General features: G+C 36.1%; 1 protein-coding gene across 1 annotated transcript; it reads left to right on the top strand.

Annotated features, from left to right (window-relative positions):
• Positions 1 to 490: 490 nt before the first annotated feature.
• LOC100496629 lies at positions 491 to 21,915 on the top strand. Its single transcript, XM_031905464.1, has 8 exons — positions 491 to 3,471; positions 5,716 to 6,805; positions 13,847 to 13,981; positions 14,405 to 14,579; positions 17,454 to 17,552; positions 17,707 to 17,798; positions 19,495 to 19,632; positions 21,411 to 21,915. The coding sequence occupies exons 1-8, from the start codon at positions 3,260 to 3,262 to the stop codon at positions 21,702 to 21,704; spliced, it is 2,235 nt and encodes a 744-aa protein (XP_031761324.1). The 5' UTR covers positions 491 to 3,259; the 3' UTR covers positions 21,705 to 21,915.
• The last annotated feature ends 2,587 nt before the right edge of the window (positions 21,916 to 24,502 follow it).

The following is a 24,502-nucleotide window of genomic DNA, read 5'->3' as shown; positions in this document are numbered from 1 at the left end:
CAAATTCACTGTAAAATGGTTGCTGTTGCTGTACAACATGGGCGATACATAAATCAGTCCATATTTCATTTATATACATCTGTATCACATTTGTATCACAGGGAGCCAATTAACCTGCCTGTTAATTTTAGGAGTTTGGTAAGACACAAAAAGAACATACAACCTCCTTGCGGATAGTATTATGGTTGTAATCAAGTCTCAAGGCCCCAGGACTACATCACATAAATGCTGGTACTTAGGGTGACCCCTATTATCAGACTGCCATCTTATTTGGTACCAATGAATATTTGGAAAGCTGATGCAATTCCAATATTTAAAAAGGCTTTATGTGGGTTCCTCTAATTACTACAGAACATTTAGAGGAAACTATACCTTAACAAAGAAGACTTAAAGTTTATATCATATTAAGTGGCCTATATACTGTATATATTACCAAAATGAAATATATATCAGTAAATATGGCCTTTTACTCTTCAGCCACCATTTTGTGATGGTCTGTGCCTCAGAGATCACCTGACAGGAAATAATGCAACTCTTACTGTAACAGGAAGAACAAAAGGCAGAATTTTGTCCATTAAATGGCTGATGTAACCTAATATGTATGTGTGCCTTTGTTCGTGTGCACCATAAATCCCAGGAGGCGGGCCTTAATACAATTTTCTATTTAGGATTCCCCAATAGCACATACTACTAAAAAAGTATATCTATATAAAAATAGTTTATTAGATCCCTAAAGGCCAGTTCAGAATGGGTTCTCTTCCCTGCTCTGCCATGAAAGCGGACATTTTACACATCTTTTTAATATGTCCCCAAATTAAATAATTGTGGTCAAAGGTCACCTCGTACTGGACACAGGCCGCTGCTAAATCATCCCTTATGAACAAATCTGAAAAGCAATTAGCAGCAGCAGCCCGAAAGACAATCTTACACCAATGGCTTTCTACACCATGTTTCCATTTGCACTGGATAGAAATAACAAGATCAGTACAAAGATTAGTCGACACTAACAACAATGCCAGGCTGCTATAAGTACAGCAGAATAAATGATCAGCATTCAACGGGTCTCATTTAGGCAAAAATTTATTGTGCTCAACATTTTTGCTCATACAGTGTACAACAGCATTTTAAACAGGAAAGGATGCCAACAATTTAAAGACCCAACCTCTATATTCCTAGAGATGTTTGTACTAGAGTGGTTTATTTAGTAGGTTATTATTGTAAAGGCAAGAGCAACACACACCTCATTTGTTTGCAATGTCTGTGGTCAAAGAAAATAAATTAAATATGTGTGTATTTTAATGCCAATAAAATACATCTGTGTTATAATACAGAGTACATACAGAGATTAATTGGGCTCAGGTGTAAAGCTTGGGAGACAATCATTATTAACTTCAAAGGATAGTCTAGTGCACAATTATCTCTCCTGCTTTGTGATTATACGTGCGTACATATTTATTAGCAAATCAATATTTTCTATGAAATTCGAAAACAAAATGCTATATTTGAGTATGCTAACTGAAGAAACAAGCAGAGGTTTTTTTTTACTTTGTATATTCAAAACATGTTCTTATTGCTTGTTGTTGTAGTCATGCAAGTAAATGTGCAGTTACTATTTTTTTAACATTTCATAAGGCCTTTCAATGTCAGTTATGTTTTCTTGAGCTTTTGCTATTGCATTATTATGCTGTGCTCCAAGGTTAAAGACATTCAAAACTGGCCTGTGTAATAATGATGTCACATGAAGGTGGTAACTAGAGTTTGCAACATTTCATTAAAGGAAAGTGCATAGAGACTACAGTTACCATGATCGTCCATGGTATAAACAACTGCAGCTATTAGTTAAATAAGTCTTGCTGTTGACACTGGCACTAAAAAAGCTGTGATATTTCTAAATATTTCTGGAATAATCTAATTTAAATGACTACAATCTGATGATTTTTTCACTGTAAATTAGAACAGGTGACAATAAGAAAGTATGAGCATTTATTGACTGGGAAGTCCAACTAGGAATTGCTATTTTTTGCTATTTTTGTTTCATTCGAGCCCCCACCTTGCTACTTTGGCCAGCAGTAGAACCAACCTCACAAATGTGGAACATGTGTACTAAATGCTCAAATTACTGTCTTATTCTCATGATTCCCCTATCTATATTTACCCACATGCAACAGGATCATGCAGGCTAGGAATAAAGACTGGAACCAATGTACATCCACTTAACCAACCTATTCAGCATTACGTTTATTAATACAACAGAATCACCTACAGTTTAACAGCAGTAAAGTTTGGTAATTAATACATTTTTGTGGCACACTGAAATTTTAATGGGTGACCCAGTACATTGTGCACAAAATTCCCATTCAATAATGACCACACTAAGGGGCAGATTCATCAAACTACGAGTTTGAATCCCGAAATGGGTAAAAAAAATCGGAATAGTCCGAAAGTCACACAATTTTCTTATCCAAACGATCGTAAACAGCTGGAAAATTTAACAATTTTGTCACGGAAAATTTGTCACGTAAAATCTGACGCACAGTACTATAAAGTCACGCAAATTAATGAAAAAATGCAGAAAATACGCACAGTTCTATAAATTAGAAAAGATACAAATTTTTGGTTTTCGGAAGCAATCATGTTTGGTAAATGTGCCCCTAAATCTATTTTACAGGCACCAGACAGCTAACACCTATGCAGATCCAACATCATATTTCACTTACTAGAAAGTAAAAAGCAATTGTGTGTAAATGCCTGTTTGATTTTGAAGATAATTAGAATTCAATTTAGAATGAACACAATTTGTTACTCCCCTAATCCTGCTCTGTATAAAACATGTAGATCACTGCATTATAGCTTGTATTGTATTTTGATAATAACTATTTGATATTGAAGCAAAGGTTCAGAAACCATTTTCATAGTTTTGTGACATCTTTCTGTTCTGTTACAAAAGAATGTGATTTTTAAATTGATTTTTTCATTGGGCATTTAGGTATTTCGTACATGGTTGTCATGTTCATAGCCTGTTGTTCAGCTACTCTCCTCTGTGCCTCGAATTTAGGACTTGGGTTAAAAGCTTCAGCCCATAATGAGAACGGCAACCTGTATGTAGCAGAGATGGCACTCAGACTTTATGCTCTTCTATCCTGTTTCTTGCGTATATCAGTAAATAAAATCTAGGCTCCTATTCCCTGCTAGGGTACTATACATTCTGGGTGGAGACTTTGCACTTGGTGTTTCCATTTCTCTTTATCTATCCTGCTGAATGAGGCAGACAGTTGGCAGATCTAGGACACTCTATCGTCAGTGCTGTGCCATGATTGGGAATCAGAGAAGTGGGAAAAGTGAATTATTCACACCCACAGTCCTATCTTCTTCTTCTCTGAAGAGCAAGATTACCCTCATTCACAACAAAATGCCTAGAAAACAGAAGAAAGTTCATCAGGAGGATGAAAGGAGCATCTATGATAATCACAGGTGGGTAAAGAGCTCAGTGTCTGCTCTCTTGTTATTTGTCTGGAAATGCATTTGTTCCTATATATGATACTTAGTATCAAGACTTTGTACAAGAAGATAAATGATTTTAAGAAATAATATGTAGGTATACACAGAAGAAAAGACAATAAAAATGTATACACCAGAAATCTTAATGTGTGCACTATGGAACAATCATTCGAAAGCTGATATACAGTATATAACAAAAATACAGTAGCATATGCCTATTTTGTGGAGTGCATTTCATTTCAAGCTTGTTAAAGCAAGCAAGAGTAAAAAAGTAAAGAAAGAAAAAATAATTTACTTTATGTGTTCAAACCCCTTTTTACATGTTTTATAATTTTTTTCAGTTAGAATAAATATGTATTGCTATGGAATAAGCAGTAAGTAACATAAGTAAGTAATTAAGTAGTACAAATTCTTAACCTGTCCCACCCTGAATGCTGTGGTTTTATGAGCACTGAGCACCAAATATTTTAGTACATTTGGGAGCACTAAATAAAAGTTACATTTTGTGTATAGATGGAGAGAAGGCTAATTTAGCAGCTAATAATACAACATTGAAAATCCCCCCTGTATTTATTATGTTGCAGTTATAGCTATTATGTTGATCAGTGTGAGAAACAGTTGGCAAATTTAATGTGGCATTGCTTTTCTGTCTATGTTAAATGCACATTAGTATTCCATTATTATTTTAAAAGTATATTTGTTAATATGGGGCACTGTGACACCAACACAGAAACCCAACACAATGACAACAGTGCAGTAACACAATCAATCAGATATTCACTTTCATTATGCTACCTGTAAGTATGTTGTCGCAATTTGGCTTTTTGTTATTGTACTGGTGAAAATGTCCTTGATCTCTTATTTTTAATTTTATGATTAATTATCTGATTACCTGTCTGTCTGGGAAAGAAAGAAATAAAACTATTATCATGAAACTATCTAAAACATTATAACTATACTAGGGCAAATAAGGCCAAAGATTTATTACACTGATAGCTGCAACATTTCTAGACTGAAATATGTATAGGCAGGCATATAGTGCATATAGTATACGACCCTGCCAATGTGCCATGTCTTGCTGTTTCATCCAGTGACAGCCAAGTCAATAGAAGATGCATCAGGAGGAGCTAAAAAACAGTGCAAGCTTGCAAGAGATGCTGAGAGGCAGTCTTTTAAACTGTAACCTTATTTTAGCAGCTCACTGTATTACAGTTGGTGTTGTTTACATGCTTTAGAATGCAAATTTGAGTGTGTATTGATAGATACTATACACAAAACAGTACTTGCATCTATACAATATCTTTGTAACTTGTGTCTTCTTTTGGCAAATCCCAATACATTTAGCTTGCTTTTATGAATAGCATGCACACATTAAAGCTAGAGAATCCTGGAACTACAGCAAGCCTGGGTTCCCTTAGTATGTTGCATCACAATAGCTGCATACAGACTTGCACCAACTAATGCTGTTATAAATACGCATGCCAGAAGTGACACTATTCCAACACAAATACAGTTTGCACAAATATAGCTTGCACTGAAGTTTTGCGACATTTACAAAAAAAACCCAAGGGGGAACCCAGATTGCCACTGGTATTTTGTCTAAAAATGTTGCATTTTGGTTAAAAAACATTTGAAGTTTGTCTATAGGACAAAAGCTAACATCTCTGCTCCTACTACAGCTATTTCTAGGAAATCCATTTAAAACCAGGCTATGCAAATTTCCAATGGCTAATTAACAATAATTTTAAATAGATAATATGGACTATATTTCTGTGAAGTGGCAGTTGGAATGCATTACCAAGAAAAGGTATTTGGCACCATAGACAGCAAAAAAAAAAAAATGTTTTATTTACCACAGGAACATTGCAACTGGCAGTGCAATTTCACAATTGATTTTTATAGATGTCTTCCCATGGGACTCTCCAGTTGTGCCCATTAACTGTAGAAAAAAAGGTATAATATAGGAAGAAAACCATCCTTACCAAATTAGACTTTTTGCTGCTATCTATTAAAAATATAATCTCTGCTATTTCTGCTTGCAATTATTACATATTGATAAAAATAGAATTCATGTTATAGAAGGTTGATGTCCTATTGGGATAGCCTGAGCTGCTTACCTCTTTAACCAAACCAATGTAAGTGTTTGGTTTGACATTCATGTAATGGCTTATTAGAAATCTACTTAATGATCTTATCCTGCTTTATTTTGTATTGTAGCTGCTGTCAACCCTCCAAATTTGGGAGCAACCGTACTGTAAGAAGGATATTGACAGCCTGTTTGGTCTCCCTGGTCACCCTTCTTGGATCTTTCTCCATTGGCCTGAGCACCTGTATTAAGGAATGGCAGAACACAGAGGCAGCTATACAAAGACTTTCATCCTGTACTAATGTTTTAGCTATGAGATTTATAGATTTCCTTCAAGAACAACGAAAGCACTGTTGTCTTGACAGCCTAAATTCCACTGCCAAATTAAATTTAATAATGGAAAAAGTAGATTTGTTTTGTAATGGAACACAGGAGATATATAATTATGGCATCAGGTGCAAGGAGACCACTGATGTCAGTTATTCATGCAAGTTATTTGCCAACAAAGTGATAATGAGGTTTGATAACATAACAGAATATAATGACATATTTTCCCCAGTAATAGCTGAAATTTTAGATGAGTTCAGCAACCCAGATGAAGATTTACAAATACCTAAGGAAAATCCTGTTTGGGCTGATGTGCTGTCTCTACATCTTCTGGTGAGGGCAAAAGAGACTATTAACAAAAGGAGGAATTTTCTACATTTGCCTGCAGATCTTAAGATGTTTTCATATCAAATTATTACCATGCTAAATATTGCTATTTTTACTTCTGATACATTATACAGATGTTGGAAAGATAATAACAACCTATCAGTCTACCTGACAAAATTTCAGAACATTTCTCTTCTTCTTTCATTCAGTGGCCAAACTTCTATGCTTTGTAACCCTGCTCTGACCACTGACCTAAATTATGTACAGGAGTGTCTGCACAAAAATGCCAATAAAAAGCTAAGGGATAAATCAAAAGAAATTCTGTCCACGATCAGCCTTAAAATATCTCTTTTTACTGTTGCTTGCTTTATGTATCCACTTGTCCTAGTGTCATTTAAACAGATGACAGAGTGGATACAGAATTATGCCATTAACCTTAAAGAAAGGACAGAAGACCTTAAAAAAGAGAGGCGACTGGCTGAAGATCTTCTCCATCAGATGTTACCTAAGTCAGTGGCAAAACAATTAAGGAAACACAAGCACGTTGAGGCTGAAAGTTATGAGCAAGTAAGTAAATTTGTATGTTATATTAGGTAGTACACTTTCTGAAACATCCATTGTCACAATAAGGTCTCTGTTTCTTTCTATTCTTAATTAGTTAATTAAATGGTATTGTTTGTCATAGTCACCAGGTTTGTCCAAATACATTAAAAAAGAATATGAAGCAATATTAACATTTTATTGTGCTGAAAATTGTGGGTCTGGATCACCTCCATCACTCACAGTCAAAATTACGTGTACTTGATGTGATTATGTAGTCACAAGTGCATTACAGCAAGTGATGCAAGGCCAATGGGGACCATAAGTAGCTGTAGCTCTAGGGTTCCCCTGTGTCAGTACATGCCCTACACACAATTTGGCACGATAGACCCAGTGGTACCATGTGCAGCTGTACAGAAGTGCAAAAAGCACGGTTTAATGCAAATGATGCAAGGAAATTTTTTCAACCACAATTACAATTATAGCCATAAATGACCCATAAGGGCTCATTTTATTGCAAAACGCTGCTGAATAGTCTGGCACCTATTAAATATGTGCTAATAAAAATGATTTAATATTTTCCTAAAATTGGTCACAGTTGTGTTTTATGTTGCAGCATAAAGTACAGGTATAGGACCCATTATCCAGAATGCTCGGGACCAAGGGTATTCCGGATAAGGGGTCTTTCCGTAATTTGGATCTCCATACCTTAAGTCTACTAAAAAATTAATAAAACATTAATTAAACTCAATAGGATTGTTTTGCATCCAATAAGGATTATTTATATCTTAGTTGGGATCAATTACAAGGTGCTGTTTTATTTCTACATAAAAAAAGCAAATCAGTTTTAAAATTCTGAATTATTTGCTTATAATGGAGTCTATGGGAGACGGGCTTTCCGTAATTCGGAGCTTTCTGGATAACGGGTTTCCGGATAAGGGGTCCGATACCTGTACCACATTTACATTAGTAGAGCTGAATTCATACCAGCCTAACTAACCCTGAATTTAAATATTAAGTAGTAATTTTACAGATGGAATGATGAAAGAAGAAACACAAACATCTGAATCTAAAATAAATTAATTTTAAAAACAATTAAGTCCATTTTACAAATGCATTTAGATCTTCAGATAATTGCACACTTTCCTCTCACTGGATACCTTTTATACTCTGGCACACAAGTTATTTGTATGACACTACAGTTTATTTATGGGTTCTGTTGTTGTGTAATTGCCAGTAATTAAGAAATTGCATCTCTGTGAACATAAAGAATTCATTCTGACATAATTGCTGCTCTTCTAATAAAAAACATCAATTGATTAAAGAAAGCAGAATTAGTAAAACAGGGATGGATATTTCATACAATGCCAGCCGACTGAACTTAGAGCCAGATGTATCCAGAACAGCATGTAAAAGCTTAGGGTTTATCTGCAGATCTGCAGTCATAATGGAAAAAGGTGTTTTTACGAAAGTAAAAAAACATTTAATGGTATTTTATTTTGTGAGGGCAATTCAAGGATAACTCTATTACTTATACAGTATTTGTACTACAAAACATCAGTGGTATTTTAATTTTTTTTTATGTACTGGTACACTTTACCAGTACTGAACTAATCTTGTCACTGCTTTAAATGAGGATGGTTATAACAAAGTTTGCACAGATCAGTTTAGGCTAATGTCAGACGAGGCACCTGACGTATATTTTCGGCAAGCTGAAAATCGCTTGCCGAAATAGCGCCATCCGCCTCTTACCTGTGCCTGCACCCGAATGAAAAATATTCAAGATTTTGCATCTTCAGCGGATATCAGCTACATGTGCCTGCACCTGAGCGTATTCCATTCATTTGCGTGCAGGCAGGGGTTGGAGGCGGATGGCGCTATTTTCGGCAAGTGATTTTCAGCCTTAGATTAGTCATGTACTGCAACATGCATTTTTCATTACTGTTATATGAGGTCTTGTCATATTAATTCAGACATGAGCAACCAATGGCCTGCCTTTTCACAACCTTGGTTTTTGTAGATCTACAATGCCACAGGTCAACATGCCTTCTGTAGTCCAGTGTCTCCCAAACCTGTCTGAACCAATTCCACTCTGCCTACCTAAGTAAGTCTGTGCTGCTGACTGATTGGCATACATTTATATGAGGCCCTATTGTTGCTGGTGGAAAGCCTTTTTGGAGTGACTCAACTGCTCTGTGGGACATCAGCCTAAAACCAGCCTACTAAATTGCTTGTTTACATTACAGACTTTGGTCAGACTGCAGTTAAGCTGGCCATACACGCACCGATAATATTGTACAAAACCTTGTTTCGTACGATATTCGGTGCGTGTATGGCAATTCGGCGAGTCGACCGGTATTGCAGGAGGTTGCTGATATCGGTCGACACGCCAATCGGCCAGGTCAAAAGAAGGCGCCTGAGCAAAATCTGTCGGCAGAAGGAGGTAGAAATCCTATTGTTTCTACCTCCTTATCTGCCGTTTCAGCCCTGAAGGTTAGTGACGGGTCTGACGCGACCGATGGACGCGCGAAAGATCGCAGATCGCCACGTGTGTGGCCACCTTTAGACTGACTATTTGATTACCTAAAGATATAAATATGTTGTGAGAAAGTACTGTGTTGGGACTTGCAGGAATGACAGCTGCAGTCCTTGTTGACAGGTTGTTGTTTGATAGGGGACCTGTTTATACAATCTTCTCTTTAGTTGCAGCAGCCTTAACAACCCTAAATATCACCATGGTGGTCTTTTCTATTTTATTTAATTTTTTGTGCAAGAGCTAGTGGAAAAGAGGAGTACCTGCCAACTATATAGAATAGATTTTAACAAATAAGGGCCAAGATCATTTTATTTTACAGTTGAGTGCATTCCATAGGACTCTGGATCATTAAAAAAAAAAAACAACAGAATCCCTAATTTAGATTACATCATTCCATTCATTTTCAAGGAGGCTGAAGATCTTTACTTTTTTCAAAAAAGATTAAAAAAAGTTGCATGAAATCTTTAGGTATATTTCTATAGAAACTTAACAGCTTTTACTTAGCAAACTTTTTCATGCAAAACATTAGCAGACATTTATTTTTTCTTAAAATATATGACTAGTCATACTTGAGCATAGTGGTCACTTGTGTTTCTCAAATCATGGAGAAGTGGTCTTGCATTTTCATCAATCAGCCTTTATTTTTTGCTCATTAGGGTGTATGGAGCTCACCAGATCCCAGCAAAATGTATCCTGTGAGGCAGAGCAGGTGCAAGAAAGCACTATGACAGCTTTAATTTACACTGAGCCTTTACACAGAATGTCTACCTGATGTCCAGTGCAGCTGTTATGAAGGTTAATGGTTAATCCGCAGTCCTGATCAACTGTACATGCTAGGTACCCACTACAGGACTACATTTTAAACTATCCTATAGGGATTACTACCCTAGCAGCTACACTGGTCAAATTCACTGTAGTGGGTGGTTGAGATGGATTAACTCCCTAGGTTCTGACTATAAAACATCCTAATTGTACATCAACAGGGAGGAAGGAGGAATATTCTAGAAAAGTGGTGTGACTATGGAGAAGACCACTGAAGTTATGCCTCTGTCCTCTCTTTCTCCTGGAAGTAGATCTTCTCACATTGTTAAATATATTGGTACCAAAGCCTCTTTTTAAAAGGTGACCGGGTCATACAGAAGATTTCTCTTGTTTATTTGACGGGGCTGTGACTCATAAATGTCTTACTGTAGTAATTAGCAGCCATGTTTCTGTTTCTCTTAAAACAGCAGGATTATGTATTTAGGAAATAACGAATGCGTAATCATGGCATAACTCAACCTGAACCATCAGTAACCAGCTCAATGAAAAGAGCTCTGTAGAAGACTAAGGATAAACAGAGAAACATAAGGAAGGCTTTCTGGAGTCCATTAAAACTCACTTGAACAAGACAAAATTCTTCTAGGTCTAGGAGAATGCCCTGTGGACAAATAAGATTAAATTAGTGTAATTTGATAAAGCACATTATTGTTTACATGGAAAAAAATAACACTCCTACAGTCAAAACAAAGAAAAGAACATCATCCCTACTTTCCATGAAGGAAGTTTTCTCTTTGATATTGGGATTGCTTTGCTGCTTCTGGAAATGAATGCTTTGGGTTCATGCAAAGAATACTAATTCATTGTGTGATATTATTAGACAGCTGGGTCTCCATCACAGATAAATAGGTCTTTCAGCAGCAAAAAGATGCAAACCACACTTCAGAAAGCACTCAGAAAAGGTTAAAGACAAAGTGAACAAACTCAACGGATCTAAAGTGGCCAGCAAAGAATCCTGATCTAAATTCCATTGAACGCTTGTGGAGAATTCTGAATACTGCAGTTGTGGGAAGGCATCCTTCAGTTCTTGGAAAACTGAGAAAATTTGAAGAAGAATGGTCCAAACTGTCAACAGAAAGATGTAGAAAACCCATTTATATAGGCTATAAACAGCACTTGATTTCAGTTACTTTTTCATGCCATAAGTCTAGAATATCAATAATTTTGGCACTTGAAGTTTGATAAATATTTTCTCAGTCTTGAGAGTGGAAACTGTGCATGCTGTCCAAAATAAATCCACATTAAAGATTAATGCGTTTTGCAGGGTGAAAACTGCAAGAAGATAAACAGAAAGGGATTTAGAATAATGTTGTCAGGTTTCTTTATAATGAAACTCTGTTATTGCTAGGGGTATATTATAAAAAAGTTAAAATATTTTCTGTTACATGTCTCTTTGTTTCATTATTTTTGTGGATTATGTACAGACACAAATGGCTGAATTATAAGGGTAGCCATTCATAATGATTGGAGCAACAGCTCTTATGTCCTGAGACTGAGTCTGATTCTGGCCAAAGATGAGCCAGAAAGATTATTGGATTCTTCCCATAATAAATCCCCTCCGTATCAAAGAAAGTTAGTCTACCAGAACCTCAACATCTAAATCTGACTGCCTGGAAGGTAATAGAACTCTATTAATTAATCTGGGTCTATCCAAGAAGGTGATTAATACATTGTCGGAGGGTATTCCATTTTTATCTGTTTCTACAAACAGTGTCTTAGAATTTCTTCAGGATGGCTTGGACAAAAGCCTAAAGCCACTCAAGGTTGAATATTCCTACAATTTGAGCCTTTTAGAAAAATACCAGATATCAGAGTAGCACTAAAGTTAAAGGGGCACTCCACCCAAACACACCTTAAGCTTTTTGAAAAGTAAACATAATTTTAAGCAATTTTGCAATATACATAGATTAAAAAATATGCAGCGATGCAGTGATAATATGGTTTAGAACAGTTCCCTAAACCTGACCCCCTGTTCACGTTCTCATCTGGCTGACTACTTTGAGACTCAAAAAATGTAACAGTAGTCCATTGTCCTCAGCCTTCCCCCAAAGCCCACCATTCCTGCACATATGATGTCAATAAAGAAAGAAACATTACAGAGCAATGCATGCTGTCTGTAAGCTGTGGATTTGTAACATCAGTGTTTTAGTCCCTCCTCCCCTGCCAGGATTTCAAGTGATGTAGAAAAAGAAGAAGTATTCTGCAACTGGATTTCAGCATAAAATTGTATTTAATCATACTTTATGCAACAGATTATAGGTATATTAGGGGTTTCTGTGTAATTATTGATTTGGAAGCTGGAGTTCCCATTTAAGGACTACAGTTTTAGAGCCTTGTCCACAGTGGTTCAATTCAATTCAGTGTTCAATTTTTTCAAGAGATCAGATAAATCTGAGAAAAGGGCCCATAAACTGCACTGCAGAATAAAAAATACCAAATGTTAATGCTTTCAAAAGAAGTTCAATAACACATATGTTTCTTGCTGCCAAAATAACCATTGCAAAATATTGGAGAGTAGTGATGAGCAAATCTATCCTGTTTCTCTTCGCCAAAAAATTTGCAAAATTGCAAAAAAATTTGACAAACTGTGAAAATGTTGCACTTCCAAAAAAATTGCCATGTGCAGCATTTTTGTGACGCAAGCGTAAGCAAAAATGGTGCGGGCAACTTTTTTTTTTATGTGCGTCATTATTTTTACGTGCACCACAATACTCCAGGACACACATAATAATTTTTGAAGGCTTTGGAACTATAGTATACTTATATATTTCCAAGCAACATAGATCCATATGCTTTGTCATTTTAATTTTGTTTAGTATGTCATCTTAAGTGAAATTCCATTTTCTCAATGTGGTTTCAATACTGTGGGTTCTTAGAGCTGCTTTATGTATCATCCCTTTTGCCCTGTTACATCAAACCACTCTGGGACCCCTGGGAAGTCATCAGGATCTGCACATACCTCCCTACATTTATTCTACATACTGACTACTGGCCATTATTATGCTGCCAGAGCTACAACAGACTCTTGGGCAGAAAAGTTTCTAGTGCCAGTGGACCAAATTTTTAGAGCAAATTTCCATATATTTGTTGATACCGCCCCCTTTTTTGGTTTTGCTTACTTACTATATCTTACTGTGTGCTACTGTTGGGCATTAAGTTTAAATTTCACTTACTGTAATTTCCTTTCAGTTCAGCAGCCCAAAACTTCCCACCTTACTTAAAATAAATTGTGTCCAGTGCTGTATACAGTGGGGGGGGGGGGGGGGGGGGTGTTGTTGGTAGGGGTGTTTTAATGCTCTGCTATTGGTTTCAAAGTAGGGAGGGAAGGAGATCTCAGTGTGCTGCTGATTGGACTAAATGGAAATTATTTTTTAACTTTTTTACTCCAGTTTTTGTTGTATAAGTACAAATTGCTTTTAGTTGTGACAGTGCCATATTAAGACAATACTAATTGCAAAGAATGTTTGATTTTAGGTTAACACGGACAGTTATTTTATAGTACATAAACCATATTAAGTACGATTTTCACCTAATTTTTTCATTTGATTTTTAGGGGCCCACAAAACATAAATCTCTAAGGCCACATTGGGAAAAAATAAAATTCTCTATATTATTATATGTAGTTTTTATCATATTTAGTAACCTTGCTGCATAGGCATATTTCTAGAAATGCCTCAAATTATGAAATTTCTGTTCTGTCTCTCTCCCAAAAGGTTACCATATTCTTCTCGGATATTGTGGGTTTCACTTTGATTTCTGCATCGTGTACTCCTCTGCAAGTGGTGGAAATGCTCAATAGTCTATATGTCTGCTTTGATAGTAGAATAGAGTCTTACAATGTCTACAAGGTATTGTAGAGTTTTTACCTGAAATTATGACTGCTTTTTTAAATAAATTTTTTCATTATCACAAAAAAAGTGATGAGGGCTTTGGTAATTTACTTGGCATTTTCTTAACAGCTTTGTGATAAAAATTAATTTCACTGTGTAATTATTGATTGGTGTTTGGGCCTCCATGATTGGATAGTATAGGATGCTGGATGAGTTTCATTGTTTATGGTTCAATGATTAAAGGTGCTGCACGTACATAAAACTATGGGACTGCCACTATGATCAGCACAGTTTGAGTGACAAATGTGCTGGGAGAAAGAACAGGCTGATAATTTTGTGAAAACCATAAAAGTCAAAAATTATTATTTTCAAATTGTTTGCAAAGATGTTAGATAAAAATGTTCACTATGAATACATAGATTGTTTATATTTTTAATACAGGTGGAAACTATTGGAGATGCCTATATGGTGGTCAGTGGCTTACCAGAGAGAAATTACAACAAACACGCTGACGAAATTGCAAAAATGTCCCTAGACTTGGTGGCAGCAGTTCGCCAAGTGATTATACCTCATTTGCCAAATGAGAGGCTGCAGCTGAGAGCTGGAATTCACACAGGTATGTCTGCTGGCAAAAACAATTGGGGGGAATTGGGATATGGGAGGAAATTCAGAATGTGAAAAGCTATTTTATGTCCCTGCAACGTGTACCTAGGCTCTCTTCCAGGAGAGTGTTAAAGAGATTTGCTAACAAAAATGTGCTCATTCATCATATTTCTGAAAGTAATCTAAAAATTATATTTAGGCATTATATAAATATTCTAACGCTAAATTTTACATACATATCTCAATACTCTTCTGTCTGTTCAGTTTTTATTTATATTTTGATTGGTTTTAATCATCCATTATATACAAGTTTACTGTTTACAAGTTACTATATTAAATCAGTTGGTCCAGCTGGATTTCTATGGCAACCTTATAATTATCTTTACACTAGGCATACCAGTGTCATTTGTTGATTGGGTATTATTTTATAAATTATTTTTTTGCTTTTATATTAGAAGGTCCATTGACTCTGATCTGACTCACAGCTGTAAAAGCATCTAAAAAACAAAACATTTATCACATTTATCACAATCAACAAACTGAATCCAGTCATAGAAAGAAGTGATAAATAAAATTGTCCTTTTCAGGCAGAGAATCCTGAAGCCCCTGTGTTGTACAGAACATATTCAAAAAATAATGTTATGTGTAATGAAAGCCTACAGTATCTAGCAGAATTAAAGGAACACTAACACTAAAAAATAAAAATGTTTTAAAATAATTAAAATATAATGTACTGTTGCCCTGCACTGGTAAAAGTTGTGTGTTTGCTTCAGAAAGACTACTATAGTTAATAGAAATAGCTGCTGTGTAGCCATGGGGGCAGCCATTTAAATTGAAAAAAGGAGAAAAGGCACAGGTTACATAAGAAGATACCAGATAAACTGTGTAGAATACAATGGGAATCTGCTAATTATCTGTTATCTGCTTAGTAACCTGTGCCTTTTCTCCTTTTTTCAATTTAAATGGCTGCCCCCATGGCTACACAGCAGGGTATTTATATAAACTGCAGTAGTGTTTATGAAGAAAACACACAATTTTTACCAGTGCAGAGCAATAGTATATAATATATTAATTATTTTTATACACTTTCATTTTGTGGTGTTACTGTTCCTTTAAGTCTAAAACAACTGGACTTTTCTGAGTTTTTCTTGAAAACTTTTCACCACTCATCCAAGTGGCTTCTTCAGTTCAAATGACTGGTAGGTAATTTCCCGGCATTTAAACCCTTGAAGGTAGGGTTCCACTGAACTTATTCAGTTAGGTGTTGACTGAAACTGACAGGTGTAAGAAAGTATGATCCAGTCACAATGGTATCATGATTCTCATTGATACAGGTGTTAATCTTTCAAGACTGGATCATACCTTTCTTACACCTGTCAGTTTCAGCCAACACCTAACTGAATAAGTTCAATGGAACCATTGTGACTGGATGTCTGTGACTGTACTACAACACAATCCCTTTTAAGGAATGCATGGCTCAGCCAGAAAATATATGCTCCAAAGGTTACGTAACCCAGGCAATACATTACACTTCTGTGAAATTCACCTCTTAAATAACATGACCAGGCTGCACATTGCCCCAAGTCCTGCGCAAACGAGGGGGTTGACAGGAGCTTCCCAATCAGCTATAGAAACTTAACAAAGGCAGTAACTCACCCGATGTTTATAATGGTCCGGTGCAGAGACCATGAACACGGGTCAGCCAGGGGTGAAATCCACACTTTTTCTTGTAGAAGGCTCGCACACCAGATTATTATTCAAAGTCCTTTATTCTCCATCAAAGCATTAAAACCACCTGACACGTTTTGTCCACAATGGCCTTAATCATAGGCTATACCTTAGGTATAGCGTCAGGCGGTTTTAAAGCTTTGATGGAGAATAAAGGACGTATCTGGGCCAGATAAAATTTGATGAGGAAAGCTCATCTCCTAATTGAATTCCATATGTTCCTATAGAGCCTGGTGAAATTCAGTGAGAACAACTAATCTCACTGTTTATTATTTAAAAACTCTATTGAAGTCTGTATTGAAAAAATTGCTGAAAAATTGCTGAATAACTGAATAAGGAGAAAAGTTTTCTTTTTTCAAATTGAATCTTGCCCATACGTTTTTACTTGATAAACCAAAAAATTTAATTTTCTCATTAAATCTGGCTTAATGTATTATATAAAAAATTGGTAATTATATATTTATCACATATGTTAACTGTTGGTTATTTAATTGGACATTTTTGGTCCCTGATACAAAATTTTGGTCTTAGAACCCCTACCTAAATACCACCAATTATACTACTATACAGCCCCTTATATATAGAACTGTTAAGCCTAACTAAAGTAGTAGGCTAGAAATGTTGTACATTATCTTTTAGGCATCTGTACTAGCTGACTAGGCAACAATTTAGTCGCCTGCAATAGATCTCTGCTACCGCAGGTAACGAGTTGCTCCGAAATGCTTTTCCACCAGCAACAAAGGCAACTGCTGGTGGCAAGGCTTATGCCTTGCTTCGAAGCGATGCTCAGTCTTTTCTACCAGCTACTACCTTTATTGCCAGGGGTAAGGCAATTCGGAACGATTAAGTCACCCATGGTAGCAGAGATCTAACAACGTCGTTAAATCGCTCCGTGGGACATTAGCCTAAGATTCACTGAACACGATAGATGGGGTAGGTAAGATTACTCTAAAGATTGCTCATCTTAGCAGATAATATACTGTAATAGTTCAAAACATATGGTAACATGCACAATATGAAAAATGATTCTTCTGTCCAAATAGTATCTCTGCCTTACACCCCAAAACCAATTTGTTATACTCTCATTTTTGCTTTTTTTGTGGCAGTAAATCAACAAACAAAACAGATGTACATTATCATAACTGTTGTCCTATTGCAGGACCCTGTGTTGCTGGAGTTGTTGGCTATAAGATGCCTCGCTACTGTCTATTTGGGGATACTGTGAACACAGCCTCTCGCATGGAGTCTACTAGCCTGCGTACGTTATGTATTTCTTATGCAGAAACATTACCAGAATGTGCAGAATTCATGCCAACAGATCACCACTAATAATTTTCTCACTTCTATTTTTTTGTTTATAGCTCAAAAGATACACACTAATACTTTTCTCACTTCTATCTTTTTGTTTATAGCTCAAAAGATACACATTAGTTCTGCAACCTATCAAGTACTACTTGTTGATGATGCTTATGAAATTGAACTTCGAGGGGAAATAGAAGTGAAGGTAATGGTCTACTATAATTCTTGGCCACTGAACGTTTTACAGGACACTTTTACTTTTTAATTTAATTGTTGAAAGCTGTATCTCTCATGTAAAATAAAGTACATAAGTTGATTTTATTTCTATACCTGATGCTGCCAGTGGAGTTTACTGTAGAAGTTATCTACGTTTCAAATTTGCACTGACTTTGTACAGTATGGACTGTCAATCTAGCATAACAGATAGAGAAAAGTTTTATTGCAGCCCAAACCCTCCAATTCTGCAGGTTTCAGGTCAGTTCACTCATCCCTATAACATATCTAATTAAATAGTTTAATGTATGTAGTAAACAATGAATCAGGTAAAGCTGGTGCTCCAGGCCACTGGCAAAATAGACTTTTTAAAGCTGGACCTTTAACATTAATACCTGAAAGAAACAGGTAGAGCAAACATAGAACTGGGCAAACATTTTTATAAATTATTTCCTACCTCACAGTGCAAGCAAATGTCATTAACAGTGGGTTTTTAATTCAGAATATTGGGAAGCTTCTGCCAGCAGGCAAATGCATTTTCTCTGGAGGACTATGGCAACTGAAAGGTCCCATATGCCATCAGCCTCCTTAATGTTTATCAAAGTAGAACTATATTTACTTTATGCATATTGCATTACTACCTATAACATGGATGACACTCAAATCACTGAACTCTAAAGATCCCTCTGTATCATCCACAAACAAAGAAACATCATTTCTAATGCTCACTTCTACAGCACATTGAGTAAAAGTGTCCCTGAGGCAGAAAACAAATACACCAATTATATATTACATACTACAGGTATGGGACCTTTTATTCAGAATGCTTGGGACCTGAAGTTCTCTGGATAATGGATTTTTGTAATTTGGACCCTATACCTAAAGTCTGCTAAAACAAATAGTTCAAACATTAAAAAAAACCCAATAGAATTGTTTTTTCTCCAATAAAGATGAATTTTTATCTTATTTGGGATCAAGTACAAGGTACTGTTTTATTATTACAGAGAAAAAGGAAATTTTTAAAATTTTAAATTGTTTGCTTAAACTGAATTTTATAGGAGATTGGAGCTTTCTGGGTAACGGGCTTCCAGATAACAGATCCCATAGCTGTACATATTACTAAAAGTCACAGTTTAGTGTTCTGCATCATTGCATGAACATTAAACAACAATAAAATAACTTACAATGAAATAATCCATATTATGTATAATTTTATATGGTACAAGTCACACAGTATACAAATTGCAGCTCAGCCTTTCTGAAAAGTAGTCATCTACACAGTATTAGACTGGGCATTTTAGGGCCCACCAGAGAATCTGATATCCAGGGCAGTCTGCAGTCTGACCCTGCAGCTACAATTTTCTTGTATTAGCTTCAAAAGATGAGGCACCCAAGATCACACACAGAGCAGGTACTATACTTTAAAAATCAGGGTGGAACAATTTGACAAATAAAAGTAAGAAAGTACTTAAAACAAATTTAGAAGCATAGATAGTGGCTGACATAAGGGTATTGTACCTGCTGGGTACAGTAAGATGAATCCATATGTGATAACATTTCTATCCTTATACTTTGCATGGCTTTACTTCAAACAGTAATGGTGTTTAAGATATACTTTTTTACTATATTTATGCTTTTTATTTAAACAATGTTCATTTTTGATATTTGTGTTTTCTGCTTTACTCTAGGGCAAAGGAAAAATGAAAACATATTGGCTTCTTGGAAACAAAAACTATAGTGTTCAAAATGACAGCTTGGTTTGCCACTGGAACCCAGAAATCTCTCGGAGGAAAAAGTTGGAGAATAGTCTGGGTTCTACCCAGCAGGTAAGAAGTCTATCAAAGGCCAACATATTCTAGACCCATAAACAGTATGAAGTAAGGTAACCGAAACTTCACAGTAAAATCTAGGGACACCTATAAAGTCCATCACACGAAGTGAGTCACACAAATGTCTATTGACACCATGCATACTTTTGACCACTCTGCCTTAACTACAGCAAAACCAGAAAATAAATGTGTTAGCCTGTTATTTATTGTGGCTGCTGTTACCGCTGCTGTCCTGTTGTTGTTGCTGCCAATACTGTAGAGTCCTGGGGCAGGTAAGCCACAAATGGTCCTGAAACATGGCCTTTTCCTCTGAAATGGGGGCTGATGGGAACCCTAATATAAATTGTTTAGTAGCAGGGGTCTTGACCTGCTCATTTTACATACCATAAATTGGTAGTGTAATGCTCTTTCTTATGTAAACTCATTTGACTCAATTCCAGTGTAAGGACTGCTCATCATAAGCTTTGTTATAATTGTTTCCTGCCCAGTCATGTGCCTAAACCAGCATTTAACCAAACCAACATTTTTTGTCTAAACAATAATAAAAACTGTTCTGTGCAGGAATGTGCTGAAAACTGTATTCATTTCTATGAACAAGTACAACTACCACAAACTTCCATTGAAGCAGCATCTTGCTCCTCATTATCTGTGTTTCAGACACGAAGTGCTACTGCGCCTGTCGTTTCCATTGTACTTCATTTTCATATACCGTACATACTCGAGTATAAGCCGAGTTTTTCAGCACCAAAAATGTGCTGAAAAATTCACCCTCGGCTTATACTCGAGTGGGGTGAAACCAAGCAGATCGCAATTAACATTCCCGCTCCCACCAGCCCTGCCAGGCTGCCTAAGAGTGCTCTCTTCTGGGCAGAAGTGACGTCACGTGCCTCCCCGCCCCTTCATGCACGCTTCTCTCCTGGGACCCACTGCCAGCGCTTCCCATTCCCGCCAGCATCAGTAGCTCCACAAGTGCCAGCAGCCTCAACAGCCCCACTAATAACTAATAACTAACTGCTTTTATTCTTTAATTTGAAATTAATTCTTTTTCTTTGAAATAAATATTTAATAATATATACCCCACTGAAGCCACAATTAATGTCATTTTATTGGTATTTATTTTGATTATTAAAACTTAGCAGTAGCTGCTGCATTTCCCACCCTAGGCTTATTCTCGAGTCAATAAGTTTTTCCTGTTTTCTTAGGTAAAATTAGGTACCTCGGCTTATATTCGGATCGGCTTATACTCGAGTATATACGGTATTTTATACCAGTGGATGAAATGTGCCAGACACTTGTATCAAAGATATGGAAATGAAGCCCAATGGAAGCAGCATGTAGTAGCTCTTCATGTCTGAATTTACTTTTGTGTCTTTTTTTATGCTGACAGACAGACCTTTGTCTTCATAGGTCAAAGGTTGTGGCTTACTATTGTGGCACTCCCACCTACAGTCTTAAACAAATCCATCACTATCAGTGTCTTATAAAAAGCATTTTATCGCATAGTTCATGTGAACTTTGATTTTTAACCATTCATATGTTTAAGAGCTATATAATACAGTACCAGTGTGTCTGCTCACACTAGTGTTTGAAGGGTACTTACAAGCGCTGACACTGTTTTGTTTAGTCCTTGTTATTTAATGTAGAATGATGCGAGAATATGACTTTTAACTACTGTACTTCTGTATGTGGCACTTATGTATTTGCTATCAGTATATGTTGTTTTATCTATTACTGAAAAAAGAACCAAAGCAAATATTTTTCTATCCTATTTTTAGTCTTTATCAAGCAATGTCCTTTCAGACTCAAGCCGGGTAAATACACCTCGAATTCCAGAGGAATTAGGTATACATGATCCATTTAAAGGATCTCAAAGCTTGGCAATAAAAATGGCGGTATCCACTGGTGATTCGCTATCAGCACAAAAGAAGTTTCTACCACTACATCAGCAAATGCCTGAAAAGGCTTCTTTGTTGGAACTGCCTGTTTCAATAAGGCCAGAGACTGAAACATACGGAAAAGAAACCACAGAGAAAAGATTTATACTTCCAGGGGTTGTAGAAGAATTCTGAATTTCCTAAAATTGTTTAGATTTATATTGATAAGCGAAGGCAAAAACATACAATGTTTTGAGGATCACCAACAAAGATGCTTTACTACACAGAGTGTCAAAGCAATTCTTGGATTTGAATTTGACTCCATTTGTCATGTACCATTTTGAATGTCTGTATCTTTTAACAGCTTTTTTTTACCAATACATTTAAAATAAACTTTATTTCCTTGGTTCTGTTTCAATTATCATTATAATTCGAGTAAATGTAGCTGATGGAAGCAATGCAACCAGCAGCAATGTGTGCTGACTGTTCAATGTGCTGCCTTTGGAATATGCACAGATATTATATTTTATATTTTATGAATTCAATTTAAATAAGACACTAGGCCTCATTTGCTAAGGCCCGGGGGTGCAAATACAAGAGTGTTTGTGTCCCTGGGTTCGCTGGCCTCAGTACAGAACTGAACTAAAATAAAAAGGGAAATTAACTTTGCTAGTGTGGCCACTAGGTGTCATTATTATCAAGCTGCATGGGAAATAACGTTATAACCAGGTTTGTAAAAAAATAAGATAAATAGAAGAGTACAGGGTAGCCAACAATAAGGTTAGGAAAATATCTATCTGCCTATCTGTCTATCTATCTATCTATCTATCTATCTATCATCTATCTATCTATCTATCTATCATCTATCATCTATCTCTGTGTTGATATGTACTTTTATGAATATGACCCCCTTCTTTCAAATGACAATTTTGAAAACTTTGAAGAAACAAAGTGGCAATGCGTATTTTAAGCATGCTGGCTTTTTCAATTGAAACCATGGCTGACAGAACACCAGCCAAGGCCAGTGCCATTAAAAAAATTTACCGCTAATGCAATGTTAACCCTTCTCTGCCCTTTTCAGAATCTGTTCCACAATGCACCCTTTTATATCATTGACCAGTGCCTGTACATCATCAACCAATCAACATTTAAGACTAAGGAATCACCCAGTATGTATCTTTATTCATGGACTTCCTTGCATAGTAATAGCCAGTTTAGCTCTCCTCTGGGCTACCTCAGAAACCCACTTAAATTTTCAATAAAACCTCCATAGGTAAAATAAAATTATGTAAAAATGATGCACAATATGAGTTTAAGTAGATATTTAACTGAATTATAGTATTTTGGTTTCTTTGTCTTGATAAACCACCACATTCATTCTGATGTGTCCAGGTGCAATACCTTCTATAAAAAAATCATGGGTAGATTACATTTATGTAACTACTTATATTATAAACATTTGATATTTTGCATAGCCTATCTGTTTACACAGTTTTATTTTACACTGATCAGTTCCTTTAAAGGAAGTATTCACAGTGGAACAGGGACCTCATAAAAGAGGTCATAGAATGTGACAGACTACTATCTACTAATACACCCTGGGAGTGTAAGATAGACAGGTTTAGCTGGAAAGAGCAGCTCTGAGCTCAAGCTTAGAATTGATAGACTGGCAGGTCTCCCAGGCAATATTGGCTTTAAAGGGATAACTTTAAGGGGCAGATTTAACCAAAAACCTATTGCTCTGTGAGGCTACAGTTGGTATTGAAATATATTTTGTATCTTTCTTTTTAGGCACTCTTCTTTTCATTTTCCGATCACTCATTCAAACCAGTGCCTGGCAGCTAGGTTAAATAGGCACCTAGCGACCTGATAGCTGCTGAAATACCAAACTGGAGAGCTGCTGAACAAAAAGCTAAATAATTAAAAAAACATCAAAAACTTAAGACCAAATGCAAATTGTCTCAGAATATCCGGTCTTGGCACTACAGTAAAGGTGGCCATACACGTTACAGTTACTGTCTTTCCCACAACCGTTGGTCACAGAAAAGATTATTTGTTTTCTCTACTAATGTTAAGAGCTCAATCATCAGGTATTAGGTAGAAACAAAAGAATTCTACCTCTATCTGACAATTCAGCATTAACGTCTTCAGGTTGTTTTCAGTTCTGTAATGGTAATGGTAGATTGGGCTTCTTCTTATCACTCTTCTGCTACACATAGAATACAGCCAGTATAAGAGCAAATTGTTGTGCAACACCATATTAATAAATATTTTGTTGTCTCCATTATTTTCTGTCTGTATCTGTACCAAGTATTTCATTTTAGGTAGAGGTGTACATTTTTCTAATTTTATGGTAAATGATTAGTTGTTGCTATGTATTAGCTGACAGTTATGAAGGCATGCCACATGTTAATGGCATTTAAACATTAATATTTTGCCCTTTACAAAATAACTCCATAATGTGCCTTTTGCTCGAATGGTAATTACCAAGAACAAAGCTTCAAAAAGGCCAAACCAGCTAAAAATCATGTTTATACGCTCTTAGATGTTCTATATAGTTACTTGTGAATTTCAAGATTTTTAAGCATGGCTCTTTTTATCTTCGCTTAAGAACTGGCTTAATGCCATGATTATTTTTTAAGCAGAAATTTGGGTCATGAGAGAGAAAGGCACTATGTAATTTACAGTTCCCATTATAAGAAATATATTTCACTTAATGGCTTGCGTGCTGACTCTTTGCCTTTGCTGCTTTCCAACAACAACAACTGTAGTGGCCATTGATTTCTTTTCCTAAGGAGCATGTGGGAGGAAGATTCTAGCAAAATATGTTTCATGTTGGAAAAATGATAGGGTACAAGAAAATCCATTGTAGCCATGACCTGTGCTCAATGCAATGTAAAATATTGCTTTTTTCCACTTCTATAGAGCATTAATTAATTTTGCTGTTATTATTAATTCCACCTCAAAATAATGGGAAACGGGGGAAAATGGGG

Source organism: Xenopus tropicalis, chromosome 7, assembly GCF_000004195.4.
Source record: "Xenopus tropicalis strain Nigerian chromosome 7, UCB_Xtro_10.0, whole genome shotgun sequence".
In the NCBI taxonomy this organism is placed as follows: Eukaryota; Metazoa; Chordata; class Amphibia; order Anura; family Pipidae; genus Xenopus; species Xenopus tropicalis.
Note: the sequence above shows the minus strand (reverse complement) of the source record. Positions and strands in the feature narration are given on the sequence as shown.

Coding starts and splice junctions, on each gene's coding strand:
- LOC100496629 (XM_031905464.1), top strand. CDS start 3,260: ATGAGGCAGACAGTTGGCAGATCTAGGACACTCTATCGTCAGTGCTGT. Junction 13,982..14,404: donor AGTCTTACAATGTCTACAAG/GTATTGTAGAGT, acceptor TTTTTAATACAG/GTGGAAACTATTGGAGATGC. Junction 17,799..19,494: donor GAGGGGAAATAGAAGTGAAG/GTAATGGTCTAC, acceptor GCTTTACTCTAG/GGCAAAGGAAAAATGAAAAC.